This window comes from Ambystoma mexicanum, chromosome 9, assembly GCF_040938575.1.
Source record: "Ambystoma mexicanum isolate Mex_15411 chromosome 9, UKY_AmexF1_1, whole genome shotgun sequence".
Lineage (NCBI taxonomy): Eukaryota > Metazoa > Chordata > Amphibia > Caudata > Ambystomatidae > Ambystoma > Ambystoma mexicanum.
In genome coordinates, this window is record NC_090931.1 from 1,186,961,262 (window position 1) to 1,186,980,051 (window position 18,790).

Genomic DNA, 18,790 nt, shown 5'->3' on the forward strand with positions numbered 1-18,790 from the left:
TATTGTGCAAATATCTTTTCATGGATAAAAGGAAAAGTAACTACATAAAAGTCTATGCAGGAGAGTATACCAGGCAAAGCTAAGTGCTTGAAAGTCATTGCATAATTCTCCTGGCAGGATAGTATACCAAGGAAAGCCAAGTGTTTGAAAGAAACTGCAAGACATGTGTTTGAACGACTGTTTAGAAGGCCTAGCAGGAGAGTATACCATGCAAAGTCAAGCGTGTGTAACAAGTTGCAGTAAGAGGGGAACTTTAAGGAAGATTCATACCCTTGAGAGTTTGAATTGTTGTAAATGTGGAAACAGCCTGGCAGGGGAGTATACCTGTTGACCTGCAAGGCTGGGACCCGCACCCAAATTGTAATACAGTGAAAAGAGAATACCAAGGAGGAGACATGCCCTTAATGGATTTTTAACTGACTTGAATGTTAAGAGAAACCTGGGGCATGGGAGCCCTTTCCACAAGAACTGTGAACCCACCAGGAAAAGGGAGTTATCCTCTTGGGGTTACAGGAAATTGATTATTCTGTGATTGAACATTTCATATTGGTAAAAAGAAATCTAGAGAAAAGATCCATTCACTGGGACTGTGAACATTGTCCACCTGGAACTGTTTTGTAGGAATTACACCTTTGTGTTTGATTTGAACATTTGTGGAATTTCAAAAACAGAGACAATATCCTTTGCATTTTAGAGTACATTTTAGAGTGTGAGAGACAGGATAGGATTTCGGACACAGGACATATTTTTGCTTTGGACATCTTGACAAAGGACAGACCCTTTAGTTTTGGTTGAGGTAGGGAAATACCTCCTAGATTAGGGTTAGTGAGGCATTTTACAACCCCTTTTGGATTTAATAAAGGAGTTTACCCAAATTTCATGAGTCCTCGTTTTCCACGTCTCATTCCTGACTCTTCAAACAAGTAAAAGTCACTCATAGGTTAGGGTGATAGTTTCTCCAATCCCTCAGACATATCACTTGTGAGTTCTGGCCTTACTGGGCCATATTGCCCCCTCCAATGCTGTTTGCTGTTACCCTCCTGAACCAGTTTTTGTACAAGCAAATGTTGATCTTCTGGGCATGCAATGTGATCGCTCTTCCTAGGAACATTGGAATCTTCTTGAGTTTCTTGAGGCAATTCTTCTTTTGCTAATTTGGTGGACTTGCCTTTCCCTCTAGATCATGCACTATGGCTCAGTGCCAGTATTCATATCTGTCTTTCCCTCATGGGCTTTAGGCAGTTTGATCACTTGATGGGCCCAGGTTGACAAGGTTCTCAAATTCTGCAGCACCAGTCACTTGGTGGCACCCTAGCTCAGTCCCTGCTGGATCCTCCACCTGCATATCTGTTCTTCCTATAGCCCCTGGACCACTTCACCTGTACAGGATATTGAATTTCCTGTTGAACTTTCTTCCCCCTTAATCCCCTTCTTTAAACCTCCTTGTCTCCAGTCTTCCCCCTGCCTCTGCTCTTCTCATCACTCCTCTGCATTACTCTCCTTTCCGACCTGTTAAGTTCTCTTCTCTTCCAATATCCTTCTCCATGCAGATCTCTCACTCACAGACCTGCCCCACACTTCCTCCTTAACCTTGCTTACTATCATCCTCTCGCTTCTCTATCCCACATCCACCAGCAAGCCTTTCCCCGCTGTGCTACCTTCTTCTCCATAGTCTTTCTCTCCCTACCTACAAGCCCTCCCTCACCAATCTTTACCTGCTTGCCTTCTTCCTCCAATAAAGGTTTCACAGACATATCTGCTTTATAGCTTCCCTTCACCCTGACTGAAAAAGCAGATTCTTTTCTATACTGAGGGTAATGGGTTAGTTGAGCTGATAAACTTCCTATTTGGCTGCTGTGGCCTTTGAACTTATTTGCCCTGAGTCTCTTTGTCCATGAACTACCTTGCATGCTCCTCATTAACTTCAGAAGAATGAAGTTCACTGCAGGTGTTGGTCTGTTTCCTAGATCATAAATTCAGGCACCAAGATTATTTGTGTGTCCTGAACTGCGTGTACATGTGTGTGTCAGTTGGCTTTCCTACAGATGAATGGGATTAAGTATGCCGATTTGTTTAACTGCCTATGATCTATGCTGTGAGATATCTGGGGCATTAGTTTGGGTCGCCCTGCAGACCCACCCTCTTAGAAAAGGGGTATCTTCTGATGTAGTGTGGTCCCTACCACTCCTGTTTCGAAAATCTGTGATTCATTTTAGGTTTCAGTCTTTGGAATTAGGGAGTTATGGGGGGTGTGGTTATTCATTCTTCACTTTTGATGTTGAGCGTCTTTGGGTCTCAGAGGTGAAGGTCTGTCCTCTTGATACAATTTTTAACCAAAACCCAAAGTAGTTTTTTGTTTGTTTTTGCACTGGGGTGAATGGTGACAAAGTCATACATGGTTTGAGGAATGTTTTTTTCTACTCCCCTACCAGAGCACGGGGAGACTGGAAAGACTCTAGGCACCACCCTCAAGGGGTCAATTCCAGAAGACTGTGAAATGGGTGATCTGGATCAATTTATATTTTGCACCAGCTTTTCAGAACATGGACAAACACAGAAGCTTTGTACACCTTCTCTATGCAGTCACTGCCACATACAATATGGAAGAACGGGATGGGAATTTAGATATCACTGAGCGATTCACCCTTATGGAGTGAAAAGGTCTTTTTAATTTTTCCAAAAATGAAATAGACCAATTTAAAAAGACAGCTCTGAGAATGCTCAGTGCGGTCTTTGTTAATCTTAACTTTCATGCCCATGCCACACACGAGTGCATGCAGGGAATGACAGGTAGCTCGGGATGGGAAGACAGTTGTGAGGTGTTTGTTTGTGTTCCTGTGTGTATGTTGTGGGGTAGTGTGTGTCTGCATGTGTGTGTTTGTGTGGAAGTGGATGTGAGGCGAGGGCTGGGGAGAAGGTGTGTCTGCAAGTGTGTATTTGTATGTGAAGTGGTTTTCTGGTGAGGGCACAGGTTAAAGGGGGGGTTCAGGGTTGAAACCCCTGCATTTCAAAGGGCAGAGGGGTGTGAATATAAAAAGCAGAACCAAATCAGCCGGAAAAGAAAAACAGCCTTCTTTGTTTGTGGCCTTTATTATTTCAGGTGTTTACAATGAACACATTCATCCTAGGTTTAGCATAGGTTAGCACTTCAGTACATTGGAGAAGGTGCCCATAAGGAATCCTTAGCCAAATTTATAAATAGGGTCACAACTATTGTTATTCCACCAAGTGACCCTTTTGATGAAAAACTAAAACACATTTTCCCCTTAGGAGTTTATGCCTGTGATGCAGTCAGTTGCTTTAACCAGTACTTACATGATGGTGAAGGGCAAGCCTGATTGGCGCAGGACTCACAAAATGCTCCTCTGGCGTCAGCTGCGCTGTTGACGCGTTCTTACCAGCTGATAATGGTGCATATTTGCTTGTGTGATGATAAAAAAAATAACACTGTAAACGTGTTGTGGATCTGTAATTGTTATGCATATCATGCCAAACAACAACACTGACAACAAACATGCAGCTGTTCACACTGGCTCTTCTGAGGTGTCTTTAAATGTTGGTTAGGGTTTTGTGTTATCTATACCAGTCTAAATAATCAACTAAGCTTTAAAACCCATGTTCTCTTGGATTGCAGTACTTGCAGAACTGTATTAATCGACTGTATAGGAATGAACAATGTAAGAATGCCGGGACTTCAGGAGATGATCCGAGAGCTCTGTTTCAGCATATGCTCTTGAAACAAGAATGTGAATTAAGTACTTGGGGGTACACATGGACAGTGGTTTGGCTGCATTACCAGTTTAGGACATCAAGCACATCAGTCATTTAGCATTCAGATCACAGAGGTGCATCTTTGTACTTATATATGGGATTTATATAATACAAACGTCGTTAGCAAGACACGCAGAGCCAAAAGAAAAAGGGGGGACATTATTTGATACCGACTGGTAGAACCAGCGAAGAAGAGGGCAGCTAAGATCTGATTCAATGGGGCCAAGCGCCCATATGGGTGCATGTTCCAGAAAACTCTGCGGAACCTGCATGCATATGCGGGAATTCTGATTCTGGCAAGAGCTTTCCTTCCATGCATTCGTGCACAGTCTTTAAAATGAGTTCCATTTATTTGGATAATGACAGCATCTGCAATGCATCATATAAAAACAAAAACGTAGGTCTGGTGGTGTTATCCTGCCAAAGAAAACACTCAATTTAAATACATATATTTCTCCTAGTCCTTTGTTAATATGTCGCAGACCCTCCTAGTTTAGAAACTGTGGCTACTCCACTGGCTACAGTGATTTCTGAAGTTGTGCAGAAAACGTGACAATAAACATGATCATGTTAAGTTAATTAATCGATTTTAGGCACCGGGAATCCAATTAAGAATTATGAAGGCTGTTAGTTCCAAAGAGCATGCTCCTTCCTGCCAGCAGCTTTACTAAATGGAAACGAAAAACTGAAGTATCAGAATTAAGTAACTTTCACACCACAGTTACATTATTCCATTAAAACTTCACATTTTGAAATGTGTTAGGTCATGCAGATAACTTGTACATGTTCTTTTTGACGAAATGTGCCAGTGCCATACTCCATTTGGGGTTTATTAACTTTATTCAATTATGCACCAGTGGTAAATCAGTCACTCGAAAAAAAATGTTTCATTGTTCATATCCATATGCATCGTCTTATTTTGACGTGTGCGATTGAGCGCATATTATGGGCCTGATTTACAAAAACGTTTTACCATGACGCAATCCCATAGAAAAATGCTTTGCAAATCAAGCCCTATATGGACTGCCCGAAGGAAAATTGGGAGCTCCATACGAATTACTTAGGCATGGAAGTTGTTGAAGGAGAGGTTATAAAGCATTGCAATAATATAATGTTTTTCTTTGACTAGGTTACAGTTCAAGATATCCCCAGTGCCTACTGCTACTCTTTCACAGATCCCCATGTTATCACTTTTGATGGACGGTGAGTGGTTAATGTTAAGGAGTAACGTATTCGAACAGTCATCGCTGACTTTTGTAAATAACTTTTAAATGTGTATTAATGATCTTGTTATCGTTCCATCATCACTTGATGAGTGTGTCCTCAATTCATACATGCTTCAGTTCTTAATAATTTGAACCATGAACAGAAACAAATACATAAGACCATTAAGGATAAGAATAGTGCACAATTCAAACAGCCAGAAACATACAGATGTAATCTCCCGAGTCGCAGAACATTCATTCGGAAACGCATAAGGTAATGGCACATTTTCTTATTAGGAAAGCATTTTAAATGGGGCTCCTCACATCCCAGTCGTTTTTGGGAGAAAATGATCTGTGAGGATAGCTGGGAACCCAATACTGCATCACTAGTACAAGCACAATCAGGATTTTGTATTGTCCTTTTGACTTTCTGCGAGTTTTGCAGAAGGCTTTCCAGCGATAACCCCAACTTCGCCGACAATTTACACATTCTTCATTTATTGTAGACACACAGCCCTCCTTTGAAACTCCTTCCCTAACACCTTTACTCAGTAGCGCATATAACATTCCTTCTGAGCTCACGTGCAGTTTTCGATAAAAAAAAGACAATCTACTCCATTCCACCAAAATGTTCAAAGATTGTAATCCTAATTCAAATTGAATTACTGAAAAGGGTACACATTTAGGTAAACAATACAGGACAGACCGCCAAATCAGAGATTCATTGTTGAGGTATTTATCCATGGTGTGTAATCTGTTCTAGAAAGTAATGCTTCGAATCTTTTATGGTGCAGTTAGGAATATATATATAATGTAATGTACTGTACAACAGTTTGTGTTTTATTTATCTTTTCTTTTTCTCGAACATTTTGTAAAGGTTTGAAATGACCAAAAACAAATAAATAAATAAGAAAAAAATGCAAACAATTTACAAATGGAGTGTATAGACAATTGTTTTGCATGTGATCTTGTTGGGGATAGCTGGGATAAATGAGGTGAGAAAGTTTAGTGACCTTTCTCAAAAGTAATCTGCTTCTCCTGAGAAACTCTTATTGAGATCTTGGTAGTATTGGCAATGGCAGTGGATTTTTCTTCCTGCTCAAATCTACCCGAATCTCGTTTAAGAGCCAAACATCTTTAGGGAAGTTCTGGAGGATCTCAGGAGGGTCTGGTTTGATTAATGGGTGAATACAATATATAAAGTAATGTAGAAAACTTCTGGAAGGTAGAAAAAGATTAGGATAAAGGTAGAGGCTAAGTGAGGCGTGGTCAGGTTCATAGCAAGAGGAAATGGGGAGATTTCCATCTGTGAATGTTTATCAAGTAAGACAGTGTATTCAAACGTGCAATGAGGTATCTAAGTAGATTAATGCACCTACTGCACAATCCTAACTGTAACCTGCATGTTTTAGGTTTTAATCTGTGTATGAGGAATTTAGGCTTTGATCCTTCTGAAGTTGATCAATTTCGTAAAGGTGAAGTGGGGATTTGTATGAATGCAAGTCCAACCAGCAGAGTCAGGCATGCGTCAATTATGCCTGGGTCTGCTTGTCATCATTCAGAGGTTGACACTTACGTATTCTCGTGTGTTATTGTGGTCTATAGTCTCACCATATGGGGAATTCATAACAGACTCTGAAAAGTCTATAGTGCTGGGGAACAAATCAGTCATTAGGGGTGTATGAGCATTCATTGTGCTGAGTGTGCTCCTGTGGGGACTACTGAGGTTATGGCTACAGGTCAATTACCTCTTAAAGTCCAGCAAGGCTGAGGCAGGCTCAGGCACATGTTGGCTATTCATGAGGTAGACTCTTTGGCTTTGGTATTATATCATTGTTCCTTCTGGATCGTCTTTACTACAGTAGGTCTGTACTGAAGCAGTGAAAGAGGCAGGTTCTTATCTACTCGCATTGACCTACATGTATTTAGCATCTGCTGTATCTTCAATTAGAGGTCTTTGTCCCCCTTTTGGACATTCCCCATCATACGTCATCTATTCTTTTTTCAGCCAATTCAGACATTTCAAAATGTCTCCTTATGGCTCTTCAAAGATTTACTTTTGTTCTTTATGCAGAATAGTATTGTGTGTCCAACTCCTTTAAAATGTCCAGAATTCTGATCCTGTGTCCTTAATAATGGTGTAATTCTCCAGATGATTACTTATTTACATAGTGTTTTCGTTCTTCCTTTTTTCAGATTGCTCATCCTTGAATATTTGGTTACTTATTTTGCATTACTTTCACCAGATGTGATGGTTTCTTCTTAAAAATGGTTTCCTCCTTTAACCTCAATTGAGATGGATTAACTTGAGTGAGTTAACAAATCTCCTGTAATAGACTCCCTGTTTGCTGGCTCCTTTCCTTTTCCTCTGCTTTTGAATATGCACCTCTTCTCCAGAGCCAATCTCCTGTGGATGAATTGGTTAGCTTCCAGGTCCCATTGTATCAAGCCATTGGATAAGTCCTGTAGGATTACATTGAACACTGTATCATGTATTCTCTTAAGTCATAGAGTTCAGGTTGGTTGCTCATCTCTTTGCAAGGGTCATGTCTAGAATACAAGATCATTGTGTTCTTTCAACATTAAACTGTCCTTTAATCCTTGCCCCTGTGTTACATCTAGCCACACTCTTATTATTCCACAATGTGGATTCTAATTGCATTGTAATTATACCCAGTATATAGCCACTATACAAAGCCAACACAGTTTGCATGTACATATAGATGTGCTTTAACTCTGGCGAGACACACATCTAGCTGCATGCCACGCTTTATCTCTGCATCCAGCTTCCCTTTTTTAACATTATGTTGAACCCAGTTGTGCTCTATGTAGCCAACACATTGATTCTAGTTGCTTCTCAAGTATAAACCACTGTTTTCACATCTAGCTGCACTTTAATCATACCAGTTTATGGGCATTGGCCACTACTTCACACCTTGCTGCACCTCCACCTTGCCACTGTTCTACATCTAGTTTTCTTTTAACTATTACCACAGTGTTGGTTTTCAAATATTAGTAAATGTTTCACATTTACCTGGGCTGCTAATAATTATCACTGGGATAGCCATTGATCATATCCATTGTATTGAATGTAGTTGAATTTTAATTTGTTAACACTGTATTGAATCTAGTTGCATTTTGAGTGTAGCTAATGGACTGAATGTAGTGGCATTCTAATTTGTACCTATACTGTATTGAAGCTAGCTGCATTTGTAGTGTAGCTCTGCTTTTACATGGAGTCGCAAGTCAAGGCTTGCCACTGTTTTAAATCTATGTACACTTGGAATTTCCCTTTTTTTTCCAAGCCAGAAGCAACACTTACTTTGCCACAATGCTGATCCTAGTGGCACTTTAAACAAAGCCACCATACTGCTTTGGGGAGGTATTTAAGCATAACCTCTATTTTAAATCTGGCTCCATTCTAAATGTTATCACTACCAATAATCCACCTGCATTTAGAAATGTTGCCGCTTTGTTGAACCTGGTTGCCCCGCAATGGTCGCCAAAGGTTCTTTCTCATCTGAGCTTTGAACACTGCACCCATATGCGGCTAATACATTAATCCAGCTGCTATTATGTGAAGACCCTGCTTATAATCCAGGATCACCTTGAACCTTCCCACGTTCATCAATTTAGCAGGCCTTGAGGGAGCTGATAGTGCCACTATCCCCTGAGCATTATTGTAACCACCAGAGCAGGGGCAGCATACCTTCCATCATACAAAGCAGCTCCAAGGCTAGGGGCACACTATGGCACACCAGAAACCTGACCAATCCCCCACCCTGCCCACCTTGCCTCCTCCCTTCCACACATCCTCCACACAGCCAGCACTTGGGGGAAACCCTCAACCCTCTTTACCCTCCACCTCTCCTGACCCCTGAGTCCACAACCCCTCACATATCTCTCCCCTAATCGTCCCTGTTACACCCACCCTTGTGCCCCCACCCTCCAATCCCCATCCCTCCAAACCCTTCAATCCCCATCCCTCCAAACCCTTCCCATCACTATGCGCTGCTCGGGCTACCCTCGCCAACACACCTCCTTCAGCTACCCCGCCAACCATCACACATATGCCACTGGCACCAAAGAATCCATTAAAATACAGTCTATTCAACTCCCAGACACTAGCAATTCTGCACTTTGTGATGAAACCTGTAGAGTCATCACTGATCCCCAAGGTAAAATCTCCTCCCATTTGGCCAGGGAGAGGCAGTAGCTACCTGATTCTGATCTGGGGTGGGGGTTTATTCTAAGGTTGGATCTCATGGGAGGAGATAGCTGTCTGTGGGAGGTGATGGCTTCGACAGGAGAGACACAGTATTCTTCCCTTGACTGTGAACAAGAAACCCTATAGCCCAGAGATTCTAATAGCCTGTTGCTATTATTCAGAACCTTATAATTGTATTGTCTTAAAATCTACTGCTGTTAAACACCTTAAGCCAAACCTTATTCATCCTTCAGATATACCTAACCCCTCCAAAGCTCCTTTGGCATCTAATGTTGATGAGGATTGTTATGTAGATGAAAATGTAAAACACAAAGACTAAAAACGCTATGGTAATTATTTGGACTCTTGGAGTTGTATCAAGCACCCCCAGGCCTCCCAGTGAAAGGAAACAGGAGCAGACTAGGAAGGCCAGAGAGAGTACCTTAAGGGGCTCCCCAGAGGAGATTATATAGGAAGTGATCACACCCAGTCCACAGGAATTACTGACTGCAATTTCAAAGAAGGAGGAGAAAAAGGGGCAACCTAAAACCTCCAGAAAGCATCCAGCCAGCACTCCTGTGCTACCAACAAGGACATCCCCGAGAGGACTGTCCAAGATCACACCTGTGATCCCTCCACCAGCTGAGGCTAAGTGTGTGGAACAACCTTGTGTGGTTGAATCAGCTACTGAGGAATCAGAGCTGGAAGGGGACCTTTCTACTGTTGGATATCTGGATCCTGCAGACCATCCTGAGCTGCAGTCTTTACTGGCAGAAGGTGGACCCTGCAGGGAAGACTTCAGCAGAGGACAAAGGGAGTGTCCTACTGATGAAGGTCTTCGCCAACAGGCAGCTTCCCATCTGGATGGGCAAGAGCCAGGGAGGCATAGGTTGCACTGGGAAGATGGTCTCTTCTACAGTGAACCGACTGAGTCTATCCCAGGGGACTACAGATGACTTGTAGTGTCTCTTGAAAGCAGTCTCCAGTTCCTACAGGTAGCCCATGAGATTCCTTTGGCTGGTCACTTAAGTTTCAAGAAGACCAAGGAAAGGCTCTCATTGTACTTCTACTGGCCTAAGTTATGGGCTGATGTAGATAAGTACTGTAGGAGCTGTCACACTTTCCAAACCTCTGGCAAGAGTGGAGCCAAGAATGTGGCACCCTTGGTGCCTCTCCCAGTGGCGGGAGTCCCTTTTGAGAGGGTAGGAATCAACATTGTTGGTCTTTTAGACCCTCCCACATCTTTAGAAAACAGGTTCATCCTGATTATAGTAGATCATGCTACTAGGTATCCTGAAACAATACCTATGGGAACTGTTACAGCTCAGGCTGTTGCTAAGGCCCTAGTTGGTATTTTTACCAGAGTAGGTTTTCCTAAGGATGTTATCTCTGACAGGGGATCCAATTGTATGTCCCACTACAGGCAGGCCATTTGGAAAAACTATGGAGTAACTTACAAGTTCTCAACTGACTACCATCCTCAGACAAATGGATTGGCTGAGAGGTTTAAACGTACAATGGAGAGCATGATAGGTGCTTTAGAGCAACCCCTTAGAAGAAAGTGGGACCATCTACTGCCATGCCTTCTCTTTGCATATAGAGATGTCCCTCAGGAGGGAGTAGGATTTAGTCCCTTTGAACTTCTTTATGGCCATCCAGTTAGAGGCCCCTTGGCCCTAATTGAGGAGGGGTTGTAAAGTGTTCCTTCCCCCAAAACAGTACAGTCATTCACTATGTGATAGGTCTCCAGAGGAGAATGCCACACATGATGGCAGAAGCATCAGAAAACTTGAAAGCAGGTCAGGCTCTGGTGAAGCATTGGCATTGCCAGAAGGCCAACATGGTTGAGTTTTCTCAAGACCAGCAAGTTCTAGTGATGGTACCTACAAGGCAGAGGGCCTTACAGGACAAATGGATAGGACCCTTCAAGGTTGTGGGTAAACGTGGAAAGGTCAAGTATCTGGTGGACTTAGGCAACCCTAAGGAGGCTCCCAGAGTCTTTCACACCAACTGTCTAAAAGCTTATGTCTCAAGACCAGAAGTGGGAGCTTTGCTTCTAGCCTCAGCTCAAGAGGAGGAGGATAGTGGTTCTCTACCTGACCTACTCAGAGGTCAGCCTTTAGATGAGAAAATAGAAGGAGTTAATCTCTCTTCTCAACTGACATCTGAACAACAGGAGAAGTGCAAAGTTATGTTAAATCAGTTTGCCTCCCTGTTTTCACTTTCACTAGGCTTGACCCCTTGGGGCCGGCATGATATTCAAACTGGTGACTGTTTACCTGTCAAAAACAGAGGTTATAGGATGGCAGATCATGTAAGATCTCACATAAAGGAGGAGGTCAACAAGATGCTTGATCTCGGGGTAATAGAGCCCTCTGCCAGTCCATGGTCTAGTCCAGTTGTTCGGGTACCAAAGGCAGGATCTAAGGAGTTGAGCTTCTGTGTGGACTTTGGAGCTCTTAATGCAGTCACCAAGACATTTAATCTAACGTCAGGCTGTTGGCAATTAGCACTGACAGACCATGCCAAGGAGAAAACAGCAGTCTCAACCCCAGCAGTCATCTACCAGTTCAAGGTAATGACTGTTGGATTAAAGAATGCACCTGCTATATTTCAAAGGATGGTTAATCAAGTTCTGAATGGGATGAACGACTTCTGCATTGCATAGTCGCCTGGCATCGCAGTGTTCAGCCCTACTTTGAAAGAATATGTTGACCGCTTAGGATATGTTTTGCAGGCTCTGGAGCAGGCCCATCTGACCATAAAGGCTAGTAAATGTCAAATTGGTCAGAGTAAAGTGCTATACCTTGGACATGAGGTAGGAGGAGGTGAAATAAGGACATTGCTTAGTAAAGTACAAGCTGTACAAAACTTGGCCACCTCTACTACTCAGATCCAAGTGAGAGCCATCCTAGGCCTCGCTGGGTACTATAGGATTTTCATTGAGAACCATTGGACCATAGCTTCTCCCTTGAATGTGATCTCCTCTCCCAAATTCCCTAAGAAGGTCAGGTGGAATGAAGAGTGCTCTCAAGCATTTGAAGGTTTAAGAAAGCCCTTTGTCAAGCTCTAGTACTAAGAGCTCCTGACTATAACCAAACCTTCATTGTGCAGACAGATGCTTCAAATATAGGTATCGATGCAGTCCTTAGTCAACTGGATGAGAAAGGTAGGGAGCACCCCATTTGCTTCATTTTCAAATCCCATAATCCCATATCCACCCTCATCTTCAGTCCCCCGAAGTGTCGGAAGCGGCCTCTGAAACGTACTGCTGTTGACGAGCACAGGTGCGGCTTGACACGTATGTGGTGTGCGACGTACGGAGCAGGAGCGAGGGTCCTCTCCTCTAACTGAACGTGCGGAGCCGAAAGACGCGAAGGAGCAGACGGAGTCGAGCTCCATGGTACAGCAAACAGGGAGCCTTGTGCTGTGCAGGTGCACCCCGTTCTGGGCGCTGCCGGCTCTTAGAAGGACGACGCGAGGAAGGAGCGGTCCTCTGAGTGTGCGGTGCAGGGGAAGGGCCGTGACGAGCTGGGCAGAGCTGGATAGAGTTGCTCTGTGCACCTATTAGGTGAGGAGGTTTTACAGCCAGAAGGGGCCTTGGAAGTGCGTGGTGTGGGAGCGGCACCTCCCTTTTTTGCCTTGTTGGTGTTTCTACCTAGTGAGTGTAGGGATTGACCTGCCTCACTGTATTTTTGTGGGTGACCCCTCCCCCCCTTTTACCCTGTTGGTGTCCCCGCCTAGTGAGTGCAGGGATTGACCTGCCTCATTGTGCTTTTGTGGGTGATACAGAAGTAAGGAGGGGGTGAGTGGAGGGCAGGGGTGGAGGACTATTGTTGCTCCCTCCCGTTCAGCCTCCTTGTTGGGCTCCGGAGGTGTTTGTACGACGGAATCCTCCGTGTACGAGCCTGTTGGGATGCGCTGGGGGATTGATATTTGGTGCGCATATCCATAAGTCCCCTTCTCTACGCCCTGACTAAGAAGCGAAAAGGGGTATATAAGCCGGGGACTGCAGGCTACGGCCTTTGACCCGGTATTTACTGCTAACGGTCTCCCCCTTATTGGAGGGTTGGGGGTAACGTTGGACAAATCCTCCCCCTCCGTACTGCAGGGTTGGACCGGGTGATAGCAGTTCTTTCCCCTTTTTGGCTTTAATTTGACTGGGCAGTGCCTTTTCAGCCGGCTTAGCAATTAGCCGTTTGAAAGAGTGAAACAACGCAGAGATGCAGCGGGGAAAAAGAGCGCAGCATTCGATCTATAACTTATGGAAAAACAGGACCCCTGCTATAAAAGAGCCAAAGGAGTCCCACAGAAAGGGAGGTAAAGCTAAGAAAAACTCGAAATATGCTCTACCTGTAGTACAGGGAGCTATTACGGAGTTCTTCCCTGTGAACCCCCCCTCCAGAGACCAATTCAACTACAATTGAGGAGACGACTGAACCGGCAAATACAGGAGGCACCTCTCTAAATTCTTCCAACTTTGATGACATTGATAATAATTCTCTTTTGGATCTGTGTTTGACGATACAGAGAGGGATGCAGACACACACGCCACAGATAATATCCAACGTCTTTTCGCCCCAGAAAGAAAATAACATGAATATTGATTCAGGGGGACATAATATAGCTGGAAGTGGGGAACGTCTATCCCTCTCCCCGAACCTTGCAATGGCCTCAATGGAGGACGAGCCGGACCACGAGATGGTGTAGAGCACTGGTTCCCAATCCCATGCTACACAGCTAGCTGAGCTCCAAACATCTGTAGCTTCCCTCCAATTTGCTTTCAAGATACTGCTACAGATGATGGGACGTATCCTATCTAACACCAATTCTATTTCCACGACATTAAACTCGAAGGATATTCTGCGAGAAGAAGCTGAAGTTAATTTATCGGACGCTCTCCAAATAGCCGAGGAGATGGAAGAACAAGCAGACGAGAAGGTGAGGGAAACGGTGCAAGGGACACCTCATAGCAACATCTTAATTGAAGATACTCCCACAGAGACAGAGGAACAAGATTTGGAACATCGTCCCCAAGCCCCCCTCACACGCAAACAACGTAGATTGGCCAGAAAGGCCCTCAAAAACAAGTCAGCTATAATACAGGCCCCATCTCCTACGGCAGGGTCAGGACCTATATTCGAAACTCGCTCAAAAAAAGCCAGGAAAAGACTGACGAGAGCCGCCTTGCGAGCAGCAACAAAAAAAGGTCCGCTTACAGATTGGTTAATCCCTGAAGATAAGTCCCAGGCCATGGACCTAGAGGAAACTGCATTGGAGGACTCGGTGCTTGTCTTTGAAGTAAGCACGCCCTCCCACCTTGAGCCTGCTCCGGAGACACGGTCCTCGGAGGACCCGACTGAACATGTTCTCTTGGAACAGCAGAAGCTAGTGCCTGAAATCAAGACTAATTGCTTATGCTTCATCAAGAATCTGTACCCTAGGAACAAGAACTCTTGGTTGGCATGCTCTGAGCTATTAACTCGGCTACACCACATTCCGCAACTCTGTATTTTAAAATCTGATGACTTTCTTTTCATTGAACCTCTGTCGGGTCCTAATCCTAATGTATCTGCCCTACATTGTACTTTTTTAAATATTGTGCAATTATTGAGAAAATATAAAGAAGAACTGAGAGCGGTGGATATTGATATTGATGTGGACCCGCAGGAGAAGGATCTCTCAGTTATCTCTGAGGAATCAGTTGGGATATCATCTTCTGGAAATGAGTGCAATACAGGAGTAGGAGATAGTCCACTATTGGTAGAAGTACAACTAGCACTCAAGTCCTTGTTAGATTCCTTACCCCAGCTGTTGCAAAGTCATTGATATCTATCATTACTTTCATGGAACTGCAGAGGTTTCTCACATCTTTTGAGGACAGATGGTTCTTCTGCCTTCCTATCGCAACATAGCTATATTTGTCTGCAGAAGACATGGTCATTGGACTCCTTAGTGTTAGATGGTTTGTTATACATCAATCACTTGCGAAACAAGGCTGTAAGGGTCGCCCTTTTGGTGGCCTACTGACGGGGGTTATCAATACTATCAAGTCCCGGAAAATACAGTGTAAAGCTGAAGACCAGTTATTGGCGGTGGAAGTAGAATATCCTACTGAAAGTAGCGGTAGCAGGTTTCTATTAATTAATCTGTATAACCCTCCCGGAGCAGTAGCAAGGGACACCTTACAAGAGGCCATACAGGATTTACTGTCTACCTGGACATTAAGAACTAGTAATGTTGCTATCACTGTTGTGGGGGATTTTAATTGCCACATGTCTGACGATACTCTTATACCCACCAATTCAGGTCTCAGTGCGAAGTGTTTGATGACCCATAGCAAGAGGGTGAATGAAGGGTGGTTACAATTGTTCGAAACTTGGGACTTGGTGATGATTAATGGCCACACTTTTGGGGACAGACCAGGGAAGCATACTTGGGCAAATGGATCATCACTTAGTACATTAGACTGTATATTTATGAGCCCCGAGATGCAGTCCAAAGTAAGGGATATGTGGGTTAAGCTTAATGGATGGTGTGACCATGCTGCGCTGCATTGCTCAATATTTATACCGATCCCCCTCACTCCCCTAGCGCATATTGGAGATATTCAATCTAATTGTTCAGGAACTAGAATTATATGGTCAGAGAAAAACATCAGAGCGGCATCTGAAGCTCTCAAACCTACCACCATACAGGGCCTTTATGATTTTCACAATATGACGATAAACAAAATTGAAAACTGGATATCGGGCTTTTCAGGTCAACATGCTTCAGCCAAAATGGGCCACATGTTAAAAACGGGTGGTACTCTACCCCCTTTTAACAGAGAAATCAGAGATGCCAAGAGAGGGCTCAGAAGAGTGATCCGTGGTTTAAAATCTTTGAATCTTTCTGAAACCCAGTACTGCGAGAAATTAAGAACTGCTAAAACTCTATATAGAGCTGAGATTAAAAATATGAAGAGAATAGAGCGAAATAACAGGGATCAGCGACTCATAACTACGATTTGTGCTAGGAATTCACGCAGCATTTGGGCACTTCTCAATGAGAATAGAGGGAAAGTCAAAGGCCCTATGGTCAACCCAATTGACGAGAATACTTGGGTAGAGTTCCTATTAAATCGTAATACGAAAGAAGAGGAGTCCTGGAGTATATCTATTGAGAAGGCCCCGATTCTTCCCCCTTTTGATGTCTCTTCGGAGGCAATCCTCAATAAAATTGCCTCCCTTAAGTCTTCGAGAGCTCCTGGCCCAAATGGGGTAGCGAATATTGTGATCAAAAATAATTCTGTATTCTGGGCGGAATTATTTTCCTTACTCTTTAACAAGATCTTAGCCCAGGGAACTATCCCCAGTTCCTGGCAAACTGCCATTCTTATTCCAGTATTCAAAAAAGGTAGGCGCTCAGACCCCAACAATTATAGGCTTCTATCTATGTTAGATATCACAGGGAAACTTTTCGCCTCTTTACTTTTAACTGAGCTGCAAAAATGGGTAGATAACACTAATATACTTAGCAGATTCCAATGCGGTTTTAGACGGGATTTTTCTACATCACATAATCTACTGGTAATGGATATATTACGCACTAGAGCGCTTAGTAAAGGACAGCCCCCATTGTATGCCCTCTATATTGACTTCAAGGCCACCTTTGATTCCATCCCTCGTGAGCGGCTCTGGGCCAAGTTGGAAACAATGGGATGCCCATCAGGATTATTATACTATCTTAGATTACTCCATCATGATACCTCGGTGTGCCTTAGACTTAACCAAGAGGGCAATACGACTAGAAATGTGCCTCAAAATATGGGGGTTAAGCAGGGCTGTGTTACAGCACCTCTTATTTATAACTTATATGTTTATGACATCCCTGCGGCACTTACAGATGTGGACAATTGCCCACCAAAATTGGGGGATGTACTGTGTGTCGTTTTGGCCTATGCTGATGATCTGCTAGTCCTAGATAACACCATAGGTGGCCTTAGGCGCTCAGCACATATTCTTTGGGACTATGCTAGAACCAATGGTTTGTCCATTAACCTGGATAAAACTAAAGTACTTAGATTTACCAGGAAAAGGGTAGCCCGTGTGAACTTGGTGGTACATAAAAATCTTATCCTCTATGCCCCTTCTTACTGTTATTTAGGAGTGGAAATAGAACCACTAGGTGATTATACATTATGCAAACATCGGCGGACCATTCGTGCATTACAAGTAATTTCATTAGTCTCATCTTTCACTAACAAGCAGGGCGGTTTCACTCTATGGGGGACTCGCCATCTCTATATGCAAGTCTTTGTCCCTATGGTTATATATTGCCTCGAGTCGCTGTTAACAGTTGACTTCAAGTGATCGAGGGCAAGTTTTGGAGACCTATGTTGGGTCTTCCCCCGGGTGTGCCGATGGCTGTGATAAGATTGGAATTGGGCCTTCCTTCATTGAAAGCATTGATATTGAAAAAAAGAGCTGGGTTTTATCTGAAGATGATAAGTGGCTCCTCTAATCCAGTATTGTCGGTTATTCAGCAGGAACTGACTAAAAAGCATACTACCTCACCTTTTTATAAAGATATGAGTAAATTCTTTGCCGACATTGGCTGGACTCATAGAGGGGCTTGTGTATCTAATGAAATGCACTTGACAAAAATGTAGAACTTTGGGATTGGTTAGAAAATTTCTCCCATTTGAGTAGTCTCAAGTCATATAATTTTGTGAAATACCGAATATATCAGTTTATGAAAACACAGGCCTATTTATATCTCTGCCCTACCAGAAGACTTCGACGATTTATCATTCTGTTTCGGTTAGAAAAATTGCCTACTCTAACCAATAGAGGAGCTTGGAAAAATATCCCTGCTAATGAGCGGACATGTCGGCTTTGTAAATCTTTATCGTGTCCAGAAACAGCTAGGCATCTTTTGACGCAATGCCAGGCTATGAAGGAGCCGATTATAAACATTTTGGGTGAATTTGTGCATGATCTATTAGCTATTCACGAACTGTCGTTCTGGCATTACTGTACCAACACTTGCAACATGCACCTATTCATAGCACTTTATAATGTCTGGCAACAGATTGAATTAGGCTTAGGTCTCTAATTAGATCTGAATTATAACTGCCTAGTCATTTGTTTATTATATTTTAAATTTAATATGTATTGTATACTGATGAATTTCTGATTTTTGAAATGGATTTAATATTTGATGTTGATATTTATGATTTTATTTTATGTTTGAAAATGAAATATGTGTAAAGTTTGAATTTATTTTCAACCTATATCACATTAAAGAATTTAATTTAATTAGCAGGCAGCACAAGGAACAAGAAACAAGGTGGGCAACCATTGAGTGTGAGTGCTTTGCTATTGTGTGGTCACTGAAAAAGTTTAGGCCATACTTGTATGGATCTAGTTTTATGATTCAGACTGACCACCAACCCTTGAGATGGTTGATGCAAATGAAAGGGGGACACCCATAACTACTGGAAGGGTTTGATTTTACCACTCAACACAGGTCAGGGTGTCACCACCAAAATGCTTATGGTCTCTCCAGGATGTTTGATCGACTGGAGTAAGTAGTTTGATCCAGGAGTAGATTAAATCCTCCT

At 43.1% G+C, this 18,790-nt stretch overlaps 1 protein-coding gene across 1 annotated transcript in view; it reads left to right on the forward strand.

Moving 5' to 3' along the window:
- Positions 1–18,790, forward strand: part of LOC138489003 (von Willebrand factor D and EGF domain-containing protein-like) — a 3,370,177-nt gene that overhangs the window by 1,540,279 nt on the left and 1,811,108 nt on the right. Inside the window, exon 9 of the mRNA XM_069616529.1 lies at positions 4,901–4,974. Coding sequence (XP_069472630.1) covers positions 4,901–4,974 — 74 coding nt within the window. The remainder of the gene's footprint in view (positions 1–4,900; positions 4,975–18,790) is intronic.